The 14199-nt window shown below is 39.3% G+C and overlaps 1 protein-coding gene across 1 annotated transcript; it reads right to left on the reverse strand.

Moving 5' to 3' along the window:
* Window positions 1-245: 245 nt before the first annotated feature.
* On the reverse strand, window positions 246-7154 carry LOC115820029 (tumor necrosis factor receptor superfamily member 14-like). Its single transcript, XM_030783467.1, has 8 exons — window positions 7092-7154; window positions 6571-6792; window positions 5303-5523; window positions 4739-4864; window positions 4486-4641; window positions 4158-4245; window positions 1525-1712; window positions 246-1001 (listed from the first exon to the last, which is right to left on the reverse strand). Exons 3-8 carry the CDS (start codon window positions 5439-5441, stop codon window positions 931-933), a joined length of 768 nt encoding a protein of 255 aa, XP_030639327.1. The 5' UTR covers window positions 5442-5523; window positions 6571-6792; window positions 7092-7154; the 3' UTR covers window positions 246-930.
* Window positions 7155-14199: the final 7045 nt, after the last annotated feature.

Consider the following 14199-nt stretch of genomic DNA (forward strand, 5'->3'; position numbering starts at 1 on the left):
TGGAGGAAAGCGTAGCTGCTTCCTCTGCTGTCTTGGGCTCATGCTCTGTCATCCACACTTTCATGTCAGGGCCCACCATTCTCATAAACCGCTCCAGGATGATGGCCTCTGAAACCTGCTGGACTGTGTGTTTCTCTGGTTGGACCCATTTGATAAAGAGTTCCTTGAGTCTCACATACAGGTCACGAGGTGTCTCATCTGGATGGTTCTCGTTTGAGTGGAATCCTTGTCTATAGGTCTCGGCGTTGATTTCATATTTCTTCAAAATGCACTCTTTGACTGTACTGTAGTCAGCCCTGTCCTCATTGGTCCATGGCCACTAGGCGCTTTGGGCTTTCCCTGTAAAGAGGGGTATGAGTCTATAGCCCATGTCACCTCTGGCCGCTGGCATGCTGCTGCCACTCTTTCAAAAGCAGTTAGAAAGTGCTCAGTGTCACTGTGCTTTGTTCATGGGTGAAGTTTGGGCTCTCCAGAGCCTACCCTTGGTCCTCCCTTTGCAGGTGCGTCAGGAGTCCTGGTCTGGGCTCCTCTGTGCCTTCCCAGACAGTAATACACATGTCAGCAACTTGGCCCTGGAGTTGCTGAAATTGGTGTTGCATGCTCCGCCAGCGCTGGTCTTACTGAATCAATCATAAGTGCAGAAACGTCATGGCGAACCATACTCCCTATTTCTCCTGAGATATGTTTTATCTTTTGTTTTTTGAGTATCTGCCACACCAGCTGATCCAGACCAGATATTCCCCTTGTCAGGCAGCACAACTGTTTTTGTTATGTGTCTTTTTTGCATAATACATTTTTTACAGTTTATTTCTCGCAGTCTATTCATAATTATTAGGGAATGTGAAAAATAGTTATGTGTTACACATAAACATGAAGATCTACATCTGACATTATAGAGACAGCTGTTAGACTGCACTGTGCTGCTGATCTTCAGTGTTCTCCCTCTGAATTTGTTGTCAGTAATTCCCCTGCACCACCATCTGTCCTTGTATCTTCTCTTCCTACAAAAACATCAAGAAGATTGGATGAATCAGTATACGTTTCCTGGGCAGCCAAACAATCCCAGTAACAACAACAACAACAACAATAATAATGCCTGACACATACAGGCATAAGACCAAAACCAAAACCCAAACCAATACTGAACTTCAATAGAATGAAAAAGATGAACACCCAGTGCCACAGCTGGGTGTTCAAAGTTGGAGAAATACATCAACAAACACAGATATCATAGATATTGCCTGTCAGAGAGGACTATGGTTGACTGCAAATGTGCTGATTGGGGGGGGGGGGTAATTCCAGAAAGTGTGTTCAGTGAAAACCCAGAGTTAGTTAACTCAGAGTAAATAGTAAGGCTCTTAATAGAAAAGCCCTATGGCTTCATTCTCCTAGTGAAACAAAGTCATAGGGATCTTCTATTAGGAGGTTTACTACTTGCTCTGATTGAACTAACTCAGAGTTTTCACTGAACCTGCTCTCTGCAATACCCCCAATGTACAATTTCTGTATTTACAAATAACATACCTGGAGTCTTGGGTTTCCTTTTTCTGTACCAACAAAAATAAAGAGGTACTAATACCACGGCTGAACCAATTATTAAAAATAAAACAGGAACGATGATGGGAACTACGTGTGTTTCTTCACATTCAGTATCTGATGAATGAGTTCCTGGTCTTTTTACCCTTCTCACAACTCCATCAGAACTCTCACACCTGTCACATTAAAGAAACTCACAAAATTATTTTTGTTAGAGGATTCATATGTTATGCTGAAGAATCTATTCGTAATAGTGTTCCAGACAGTGCTAATGTACAGTAAACTCACTGTGTATGTGACAGACAGGATGTAAATGAACCGTCTGAGTAAGTTTCACCTACACAGTCACCACACACAGTGTCTGTATCTGCTGTTCCTACAAAAACAAAACAGAAAAATTACAGCCTATCACTGACAGACGACGATATCTCAACAACGAACAACAGTGAACAGTTTATTTATACTGTTGGGCTATTTGTGAATTATGATATTTAGGACCACACTGATGAGTGACCCAGACAGTTTCATTCCACAAACACAGACCTTTTTGTTTGATGTATTGTCCAGGGTTACATTTTGAATGTTCAACAGCTGATCTACAACTGTGTTTGTGTTGGTCAATACAGTAAAATCCTTCACGTGGTTCACAGATGCTGTCTGCAGTCAATGTGCACTCTGTCTTTGTTCTTAACCCTTGACCTACAAAGGAAACAGGAATTATATGAATATAAGAGTGAGCTGGTCTGGCACTTATGTCAGAGAAACTCAATGTGATTAAATCAAAGGACATACTCACTGGAATCACAGACTGTACATGGGAAACAGTGATTTAGTCCATTGGGTAAATCAGTGAAAGTGGATGGGGAACAGGGTTTACATGATGTGGATGTATACTCAGTACAATGTCTGTAGACATGATATCCTATAGGAAACAAAAATTAATATTATGTTCTTGTTTCATCACTATTGTTGTAATTCTCTGTCAAAAATCTACTGTTTAATAAATAAGTACTATCTGTGAAAATTTAAGTCATTTATTTGTAACAGTTTGGTTTAAACTGCATTCTGTAATGACTCCTAATTGAATCTCTTGTGATCATTTTAATGAACAGTGATAGACTCACCAGGACCACACATAGGACAACATTCTCCATTCACTTCATATTCAGCTTTACCACATGGATTGGTGCAGAGTTGAAAGTTGTGAAAAAGAACCACTGCCCATAAAAAATAGATGTGAAATTTTAACATAATTATCTTCATTTTCAGATCTCATGCCCCACAGTGCTCTTCGGCTCTTCATTCTCATATGGGTCCGCTCTTTATCTCTGGCGAATTATCTAAAAGGAAAGAGATGAGAATTTTCTTAATGAAATATCATGCTTTGACCGAAAAAGAGTGAATCTGAAAAGTATAAATAACAAGGAAAAGACTACAAGTAAGCAATAAAAGCAAAAAAATTCATGATTCCTTGACTTCACAGCATAAACAAATCTAATACTTTCCCAACAAGAAAAATCTTATCATTGTAGTACAGAAAAAAGACAAGGAAAATTTTACACTCGTCTGTTTGGCAGTGAGGAGGTGATAGTTTGTTATTACTGGATGTGTGCAGTAACACAACATTCTCTAAACCTGAAACATGTAAGAACTTTGACTTATCAATGACTAAAGTTCATGGAAGAAGGCTGAGATGAACAACTTAGTTGTATGACTATTCAGTTTATACAAGTTTCACATTAAAAATGCTTGAGTTGTCACTTAGTGTCACATAAGCCAGTTTCTCTTTACTTTGGCCCTTTTTTTAACTTTCAATTTTGTATGAAATATATTTAAAGTCCCCCATCGAAATTGTTGTTATATTTTAAGGTTATGGGACTTTGCCTTATGTGGGTTGAGGAGTGTGTTACACATAAACATGAAGATCTACTCATTATAAAGACAGCAGTTACACTGCACCATGGTGCTGATCTTCACTGTGTTCTGCACTTTGTGTTTTGGAAAGTTTTCAATTCTGGGAGGCATGCTAAAATCTTTCAGACATAACACAACCAATAAACCAAGACCAACAATGAAACCTAAAAAAAAAAAATTGATTCTTTTTTGAAGACTTATGGTAAATATGCTGATCCCATGATTTCTGTGTTTCAAAATAAGCATCCTGAAGTCATGCTCTTTTTTTGTGTACCAATGAAAAATAAGTCCCAATCCCACCGGAATAATTATAACAAATAAAACACCAAGCACGATGGGAACTGTATGCATTTCATCTTGTTCAATCTGGCAAATGTGCTGATTATTATTTACAAATAACTCACCTGAGGTCAACCTACCTTTTGTTCTGGGAGTAACGATGGTTTTTATCTTCTTTTTATAAATAAAAACACATCCTACTCCCACTGTAACAATTACAACAAATAAAACATCAAGTATGATGGAAACTGTGTGTACTTCTTTACACTCAGTATCTGATGAATGAGTTCCTGGCCGTTTTTCCCATCTCACAACTCCATTGGAGCTCTCACACCTGTCAGATTAAATAAAATCACATCATCATTATGTTACACTGAAGAATCTAATTGTAATAGTTTTACAGGTAGTCCTAAATACAGTAAACTCACTGTGTATGCGGCAGACAAGATGAGAATGAACCGTCTGAGTAAGTTTCACCAACACAGTCACCACACACAGTGTCTGTATCTGCTGTTCCTATATAAACAATTACAGTCTTTCATCAACAGAGGACAAATACAGCTGACAGAACTATATCTGTTAAAGACCGAAGTTTACAGACTCCTCCACAGAAAAAGGGAACGATGCTTTGTTCACATATTAAAATGATGTTTTATTGATTTATTTACATTCTGTTTTCCTTTTTTGACTATTTGTGACATATGACATGAACATTTCATTTGGCCCCTAAAACATGTTTGATTAACATGCACAGACCTTTCTGTACGATGTATTGTCCAGGTTTACACTTTGAGTGTTCAAAAGCTTCTTTACAACTGTGTTTGTGTCGGTCAATACAGTAAAATCCTTCACGTGGTTCACAGATGGTGTCTGCAGTCAATGTGCACTCTGTCTTTGTTCTTAACCCTTGTCCTACAAAGGAAACAGAAATTGTGTAAATATAACAGTGAGCTGGTCTAGCACTTGTGTCAGAGAAACTCAATGTGATTAAATCAAGGGACACACTCACTGGAATCACAGACTGTACATTGAATACACTTTACTAAACCACTGGGTAAATCAGTGAAAGTGGATGGAGTGCAGGGTATACATAACGTAGATGTGTATTCAGTACAATGTTTGTAGACACGAAATCCTGAAAGAAAACAAAAACCAATATTACATACTCTTTTCACCAAACATGATGTTATAATTCTTCACCAAATATCTAACAAGTCGGACACGCCAAACCAGTCATATATTTGGATGCGCTTTCCAATAACATGAAAGGCTTCTCAGATCCAGGGCTTCACTATTGCATGAAAACTCTTACTAATTTATAAAACACTTTTCCCAAGGACAGTCTCAGTATATCTTTAACATTCTATCAAATGGCTAAATGTTTATATATCTCTCTGTTACTGGGTGACAAACTCTTCCTGTAAATTCATATTTTTCACTCTTTTTTGACTGAAGATCTAATAACGACAAAATCCTTTCAGTTGATCCAGTTTTGCTTTAGACAGTATTCTATGACAGCTCTTAATTGGATCCTGTGTGATGTGTTTGAATGAACAGTGATAGTTTGACTCACCAGGACCACACATAGGACAACATTCTCCGTTCACTTCGTATTTAGCTTTACCACATGTACTGATGCAGAGTTGAAAGTTATGAAATAGAGCCAATGTGCATAAAAAATAGATGTGCACTATTAACATAATTATCCTCATTTTCCAGATCTGAAGTCCTGAATATCTCTGATGCTCTCCATATTGAAATGAGGCTGGTTTTCAACTCTGGATGGAGCACTTACTGAGAGAAAAGAGTTGAGAATTTTTTCAAATCACATATTTTGTATTGACAGGGAAAAGAGTGAAACTGAACTGAAATGTATGAGCACCAAGGAAAAGAACAAAAATGGATAACAAAAGCAACAGATTTCACTATTGCCTGAGAAAAACATTATCAGTGTATTAAAGGAAGAAAAAACAAGTTTTAATGCTACATTCACGCAATATCCTTGAAATGTGAAATATGTAAGTTTTGACCTATCTATGTACAGAGATTAAGGTTTACTGTATTACTTTGACTATTTGATTTCGAGTATATGTTCCACATTCAAAATGCATAAGTCACTTTAAATATGCAGGGTTTGCAGGAATAAAGTAATAATGTCTGTATATTTTGTCTGGTAAGAGATGTCTTAAAGAAAAAATATCTGTGAGGGAGTATATTATTAACCTCCATTGACTTACAAAAAATTAACTTTGGGTGTGACTACACAGACTAACGAATCGAAACTAACACATTTACAGCAAGATAACATCACGTGATAACTAAAAACTATACTAGGCCTACAACTACCTGCAACACTGCAGATGTATTCGTTAATACAACTTAACATATTTACCGCACATGGGATAGGCCTATTTTGTAAAACATTATAATGTATGATAATGTATGACAAAAACCAATATTACATACTCTTTTCACCAAACATGATGTTATAATTCTTCACCAAATATCTAACAGGCCTGACACGCCAAACCAATCGTATATTTGGATGGGCTTTCCAATAACATGAAAGGCTTCTCAGATCCAGGGCTTCACTATTTCATGAAAACTCTTACTGACTTATAAAAACACTTTCCCAAAGACAGTCTCAGTAATGTTTAACATTTGATCAAATGACTAAATGTAAATGTATCTCTCTGTTACTGGGTGACAAACTCTTCCTGTAAATTCATATTTTTCACTCTTTTTTGACTGAAGATCGAATAATGACACAATCCTTTCACTTACATTGATCTGGTTTTGGTTTAGACCATATTCTATGACAGCGGTGATAGTTTGACTCACCAGGTCCACACATAGGACAACATTCCCCGTACACTTCGTATTCAGCTTTACCACATGCACCGATGCAGAGATGAAAGTGATGAAACAGAGTGATTGCGGATAAAAAAATAGACGTTTAATATAAACATGATTATCCTCATTTTCCAGAACAGAAGTCGTGAAGATCTCTGATGCTCTCCATTTGGAAATGAGGCTGGTTTTCAACTCTGGAGGGAGCACTTACTGAAAGAAAAGAGTTGAGAATTTTCCAAATCACATACTTTGTGTTGGCAGGGAAAAGAGTGAAACTGAACTGAAAAGTATGAGCACCAAGGAACAGAATAGAAATGAATACACTTCATTTCTTGAGTTTAATATTCGTTACAAAGAACAACTGCGTAAAACTAGACAACGAAGCCAGTCTGACAACAACAGATAAATGGACAAGACAGTTTGTCCTCTGAAAACCGACATTATTCGTTTACATATAGCTGATATCTTTATAAAACACACGGGCACCGTTTAATATAAGTTATCCATACCTTCGATGGTTTGTAGAGTGCCATGTCGTCTGTTTTTTCCAAGTCTCTGCCTTTGGTTTCGGTATACCGTGCATTGTACGTTGTACATTGTACTTGCAGACTTCTGTTAGTCAGATTTCTGTTAATCATTAACACTCAGCAAGTCATTCACGCGCAGGTGACGCATCCGATTCAAGTCTTTCGTGTCCGCCTCTGAGGGTGAGAAGTGCCCAACTACATTGCTACATTGCTTGAGACGTTGCAGGTACTTAATCTGCAGTCACTGTTCCCCAGTGTTTTCGTGGCACTTTGGATTTTTGTTTTTTTAACTTTGCCAGGGACTAACTGCCAAGGTGAACGGACATTTTCCCTTTTGACCAGAATAAAAAAATGAGCTGTGGAGTAGCATGTGCCAGACACGCTCATTGTCACTTATGAGTCAGACCCTGTCAGCTAGATTTTGACGAACTAGTGGATGATTTTGCGAGGAGGAAGGCAAGAGAGTCACCAGTATAGGAAAGCGAGGGTGCCCAGGGGCCTCACGGGACCGTGATCCGGCCCCACTTGTGTGACGGGAGTGCTTTCTCTTTCTATCTCTCTGCGTTGTGTTGTGTACTGATGAATGACGTAACACCACAAGTGGACTGGGTCTAGTGTGCTTATATTGCTGACAACGAAAACATATCATAAACACAGATCAGGCACGGAGTGAACAAGGCACGTCACAGTTCAACACCGCTGCCCTCCACAATAGCGGCCGCTCGCCATTTGGAAATATATATATATATATATGTATATATATATATATATATATATATATATATAATACACATTACAATGAGTAAATCAGTCCATCCATAAACATAACACATAAAACATAAAACTCGTGACATACCTGATAGAGAAAATATATCATAAACACAGATCAAGCCACGGAGCGAGCCAGGTGCATCACAGCTCCTGGCAAACAAACCAGGTAAACCACACTTAAAATGAAAAAAAAAAAAAAGTTGATGCACGTAAAAATGACGCCGATTACTTTAATTTAGTTAACGCATTGGCACTGTAGACTGCATTCTCAGATGCTAGCTAATTAGCCTCCAATTACACCTGCTATATTTCTGGTGTGTAAGTGCGGGAAGCTACCAGTCTACATTCAATATTGAAAGAATTAAAGCGATATGACAAACTGTTGCATACTATGCATAATTCAATAAATACAAGACGCAAGAAGGTGATATTAGAAATATATGTAAAACAAATATTGAATAGAGAGACAGACGAAATAGACATTTCTTTAAATTGGACATAACACACCTTTGCCACCCCAGACCCTGCCATGCCCACCTCTGTTCTTTAGATCCACGGAGGTGTGGGGGGGTAATATGAGCTCACATACAGAGAAATTCGGGGAAACACTCTTAGCCCTGTTACATTTGCACCACCTCTACATCCCCCATTATAATGGAAGGAGGGATTCAGGGATATTTCTGTCTCCCACTGTCCACTTAGTGATGCTAAACTACTAGTGGTTCTGCCCACACCACTCAGCCAAGCTGTCCACATCGCTTCTGTATTCACCTTCCTGTCCCCTGCTACTATAGCCCACAATAACAGAGTCACCTGAGAGGTTCTTCAGGTACCAGAGTTCAGAGCTACACCTGAAGTCTGAGACAGGACAGTCCCCTGTGGTGCCTCCATGCTACTCACCACAGTGTCTGACACACAATTCTGTGATCTAACACTGTGGCCGACCAATCATATAGTGTGTAATCCAGTCCACCAGTGGAGTGTCCTCCAGCATTTCCATAAGCTTACTCTCCAGCAGAGTGGGCTGTATGGTATGGAATGCACAGGAGAAATAGTAATAATAAAAAAGACATGATTCACAGTGCAGTCTGGGTTGTCCAGATGAGTACAGGCACAGTGATGCACAAAAGGCAATGACACCTTCTAATCCTACCTGTGGCCGGTACACAAATTGCAGGGGGCCCGTTTTTTGTTTGTTTGTTTGTTTGTTTTGTTTTGTTTTTTACAGTGAGAAAGTAAGGTAAAAGTGAAAAAAGAGAGAATTTTATCAAGATGTGTGATGATTTACACACACACACACACACACACACACACACACACACACACCAACATGCAGACACACACAAACATGCAGACAAACACATATGATGCTGTGACAATCAACTAAGGAAACCCAAACGCAGAACACAACTCTGGTTAGAATGAAGGAGGGTTTATTGACAGATTGTAGAATGGAGATGGAAACAGGCAGAGGAAATGCAGGTGGCTGGCAAGGATGCAGACGATGAGCGAGGTTGTAGAGTGGCGTGGTGAGCGAGGCGGAGTGAGGGACTAAAGAGACGGAGCTGGAGGTTGACAGGCAGGCGAAGGGCACACTGGACGTGCGGAGTGGCTCGGAGGTAATCCTTTCGAGAGCGAAATGGGCAGATAAACACTGATATACAAACTACAAAACCAATAGAATACAAAGAGAGACCAAGAAGCGAGTTCTACCACACAGGCTGAAACAACGATCTGGCGACGAGTGGATGAAACACCAGGGTTTAAATACTATGATGTGATGAGACTGCTCGCAGGTGTGTAGGCAATCTGGAAGTGAAGAGAGACCACGCCCACAAAACACACACGCACAACAGAGAAGACAAACCAACAGGGGGAGCACAGGGAAAAGGCAACACTAGAAACATAAGGAACAGATCGACAAAATAGCCTTAACCACGACAGATGCAGAATGTGCAAAAAAATATCGCTTTGCAACCATCCTTTATTTCTCTTTGTACTACTGCACATTTAGAATAACACTGATAACAGACTTGGGAAACATGCAAATGAGTATGTCTTCCAACAAACTACCTGGAGAGCAGACTCAAAGGAAGGGCTGTATACACAGAAGCATGTGTCAGGTATTACTTTTTCAGAGCTCTGTGCATTTTAATGCAATAATATAGCAGTATGTTTTCTAGCAGCAGTGCATATTGACTCTGGAAAAGGCGCCGAGGTTTTTGTCCTCTCTTACATATATTTCGTTATTTACGTGTTGGTGCCTTGTTTCTTGCTTTTCTATTGCACTCTGTGTCTGTCAATCACATGGTTCCCCCTCCCCCGTGTGGCCAATTACTGTTTACGTGCCTTTGGTTCAGTGGTACTTACGGAGATTCTGAGTGTTAGCCAGGCAGAAGCAGACTTCGTTTATTTCATAATCCTAGACTAGCTAAAATTTATATCTGTTTTGATTAATTACCTTGTCGTTTGGAGTGCGTGGAATGTTATCTGCAAGTACCTTCGAATGGTGTGTTGTTAGGGAAATACTGTTGGATGTTGCTAACTTGCTAATTACTCCAGTCATTGTATGTTTACTTATTCGTGTGCTAGCGCTAGCATACTAGCATATACGCTGAAATCGCTAATGTTAGAAATTCGTTATAGTCCTTTGAGAGTGCTAGACTAACCCGATAAAGTAACTGTTCGTTCATGGATATATTGGTTACAAGAGCTTTAAGCAGAGGTTATCTATCATTGTTGACACAGTAGTAAAGAATCAGTACACTTCATGCTACTGTACCCAATGTATGTTGCATTTTAACCCAGTGTAAGATTATATTATTAATTCAGTATCTTAGTTATGTCTCTTTTTCTTCTCTTGTATTGTCATTGTATTTGGCTTTGTCAGAAGCCACATCTATAAACAACAATAAGTCAACGGAATGTGTGGTTGGTGTATTGGAATTGATAAGAGGCAGTTCGTAACTTCATCCCTGACCGGATGCCCTGTGGCGAGTCCAAACTTCCCCGAAACTGCAACCTAGCGCGTGAATCAAGTTTTTAGGATTAACTACTTTACACTGACTCTTAACTCAGTAGGTCATCAGTCTGCAGCAATCCTGTCAGGACTTGGTATGTTGCAGGACTAGTCATGTTAGCAGTTAAAGGAACAAAAGACATCAGCAGATCCTGCAACAGCTGGTTCAGCAACTCCATTCTGAACATTTCAGTTCACTGGCATTTGTGCAGCTCAGCAATAAATGAAGCTATATGTTAAACAATATTGCTAACTACAGCAACATGTCTTGTTAGATTAGCATTGACTAGAAAAGTTTTCCTTAATTAGTCTATTCTACTGATCAGACATCTCTGTTTGGCCCCCTGGGGGCACTCCCACTCTAACGGTTTACAATTGATTTCCACTCTGGATGACCCCTAAATAGCAAATGAAGAAACAAACAACAAGAAAATAAAAGTCCTGTATGCATGTGTGATTCAACTGACTGCCACTGTTAGAAGTTAAAGAAAGTAGCACAACCAAAATGATTCCTTTGGGATGCAGAGGTAACAGTGCATTTGCCATTAGATCACTGAATGCAAGGACATTGCACAATAAGGAGGCAGTTGAGACTGCAGTCAGCCGTGAAAGTCTCCTAAAAAATAACCACAGGACTGATGGAGTGTGGGTGAGGTCGTGGGTGTTGTGTTGGGGACAATAACAGAACCTGGAAAATTAAAAAGAGCTGACAGTATGACTTTACCACCAACATATTAGGCAGTCAAACACAAGAAAATCAAACTATAGATTTAAATATTCCAAATCTGCGACTGTGTCGCAGATAAAGACCTTCAGTCACGCAGTGCCATTTACACAATCCGCCACAATGCATTCAGTTGCTTTGAGTCATCTATTTTCGTAGCGCTTGTCTCAACATCTTGACTGCAGTATTACCGGGTGAAAACAAACTCAGAGTGTATTTCAAACAGGCTTTGTTTGAAACAAGCTTTGACGTTTTCAAATGAGAAATACAACATTTTAGAAACCCAAATCAAAACACAAGGCCAGATGCGCACAGACCACTGTAAACACTCCGTTTTTACTTATAGTTAATGTACATTTAGGAATGCTGAATGCAGTCCACTTGAAGAAAAAATGTCCGATTTTGTAGTGGAGTCTCTTAGAATAGACTCACTTTCCGTTTCTAAGTAACAGAAAAGAAGAAATGTTTTTTGTTCCCAACAACAGTAACAGCAGCAATCAGCATACAAGGCCTGCTGAGATAAGACATAAGACAACAGAAGATCAGATGACCAGACTGGAACACAGAAGTATTTCCACACTGTTCCCCACAGTGGTAAAACCAGAATGTAGGCTGATAAAATATTTCAGTGTCATGCTCTGTAAAAGACTGTAGGCGTGTTTAACGTTCGCCCTTAACTTGGGCCAACACATTTCAAACAAACAGTTCTAGAGACACATTCTTACAAAATAAGCATGAAATTAATTATTCTCAGTTGATTAGCAACAACCAGTGTTTCTTACAGTTGCTGAAAAAACATTTTGTTCTCTTTCATGACTTCTTTAGAATGACGTCTTTGACTTGTGTGCAGTAGTTGCTGTCACTAAGAAGGCAGAGTGCAGCACACATAGAAAGATCACAGAACACATGAAGAATACTTTTAGAGCAGCACCATAGAGCAATGCCGCTGCTAAGAATACTGCTGTCATAAGACTTTTTGTGTTTGAGTCAGCAATGTGAAACCCTGAAGAAGTGCTTTCGCTTGGGTCTTACAAGGTCATATGTATAAATGTGTACACTATCGGATTTGAACACCCCTCCCCCCGCCCAGAGAACTGCAGACCATTCTGTGACTGTAGTTCTATTTTCGCTTTTGAGACCACACACAGATGGGTGGAGTGCAGAGCAGATAGGTGATAAACAAAGCAGGTCTGTGCTGTGACATGTTTTGCATACTTCACTCTCAGGGCCCTGCACAGACATTTCGGTGGGCAGGTGCTCAAGTGGAAAAGAAAGGGCTCCCCCCCTTATAATTATTGATAAAGTTATATACAGTAGCACATCTTTTGCTTACTTACATATTTATTTATTTCAATACCCATATACTCATGCAGATGTTTAATACTCGACACATTTCTACAAAATTATCAGTCCACACAGAGAGAATGGTCTTTAACATTCACTATTTCTACATTTATCACAAGGACAGATAACAGCAAAGAAAACAATGCCACATTGTGCATACTTAAGTGGTAAAGACTGCATTACAACACTGCATTATGACTGCATCATAAGAGTCGATAGATTACAACAGCCTCACCACACAACTGTCAGTGGCCCAACTTTAAGTACTCTGTCATATAGCTGCTTTTTATGCAGATAAATCTTAATGGGCTATTTGTTATTTGGCAATGTTTTTAATAAAATTTAATGTAATAAATGATACAGATTACCTCAAGTGTTGTAATGTAGACCTAACTTATATATGGATAGTTCAACTGTAATGCTGACAAAATACTAATATTCAGCTAAAGTAGGTTGGCGGGAGGGGGGGGGGGGGGCAGCCTTAGTCCATCAGAACTGGTGTTTTATTGTCTCTGGTTTAGCAGTCCGGAAACTGTGTAACAGGGGGCAAAATCATTGCAGAGGTTGCAGAGTTAAAATCCCCAGGGAGCTTCTGGATGTAGCATCTGGAGCAAGTGGGTGAATGACCTTTATATTTACTTTAGACAAGATTATTTGAGGACTTTGCCCTAATGCAGATTCCAGTCGTCCTGCCACGACTCTGTTTCTCTCGTGCTGCTTGCAGTGCGGTTCCATTCAGCAGTGTCGCCGTCTTGGGTTCTGATCCGCGCAAAAACCCACTGTGATGCAAGTTCTCTGCCACTAAAGTTGTCAGGTTGCCTTGTGTTGTTTTCCAATTTCTAGCAAGGTCTGGCTGTAGAAGACATGTGCATGGGTGTTTCTGATGCACATTTGTGATGATCGAATTACAAAATTTTGATGAGAAACAATATTTGGAGGCTTTTTTTTCTCTAGTGTTGTAATCTAGCACTGAGCGAACATGCTCCTGCCTTGTGTCACTGTGTATTAGCTAAATTATGTGTCCACTAGTTTACTTCTCAGATGTCTTACCAAAAACAGTGTGCATACTGAAGTGATACTGTCACTGTGTGTCTTACCACTGCTAAATACAGGCATGTCACTGCATTCTGCATAATCTGAAACAATCATATCTGTTGTACCAAGTAAGAACCTACAAAATGACTTTTTGACAAGGTTTTATTACAAAAATAGAGAGCACATATGCACAATGA

Source organism: Chanos chanos, chromosome 9, assembly GCF_902362185.1.
Source record: "Chanos chanos chromosome 9, fChaCha1.1, whole genome shotgun sequence".
NCBI lineage: Eukaryota > Metazoa > Chordata > Actinopteri > Gonorynchiformes > Chanidae > Chanos > Chanos chanos.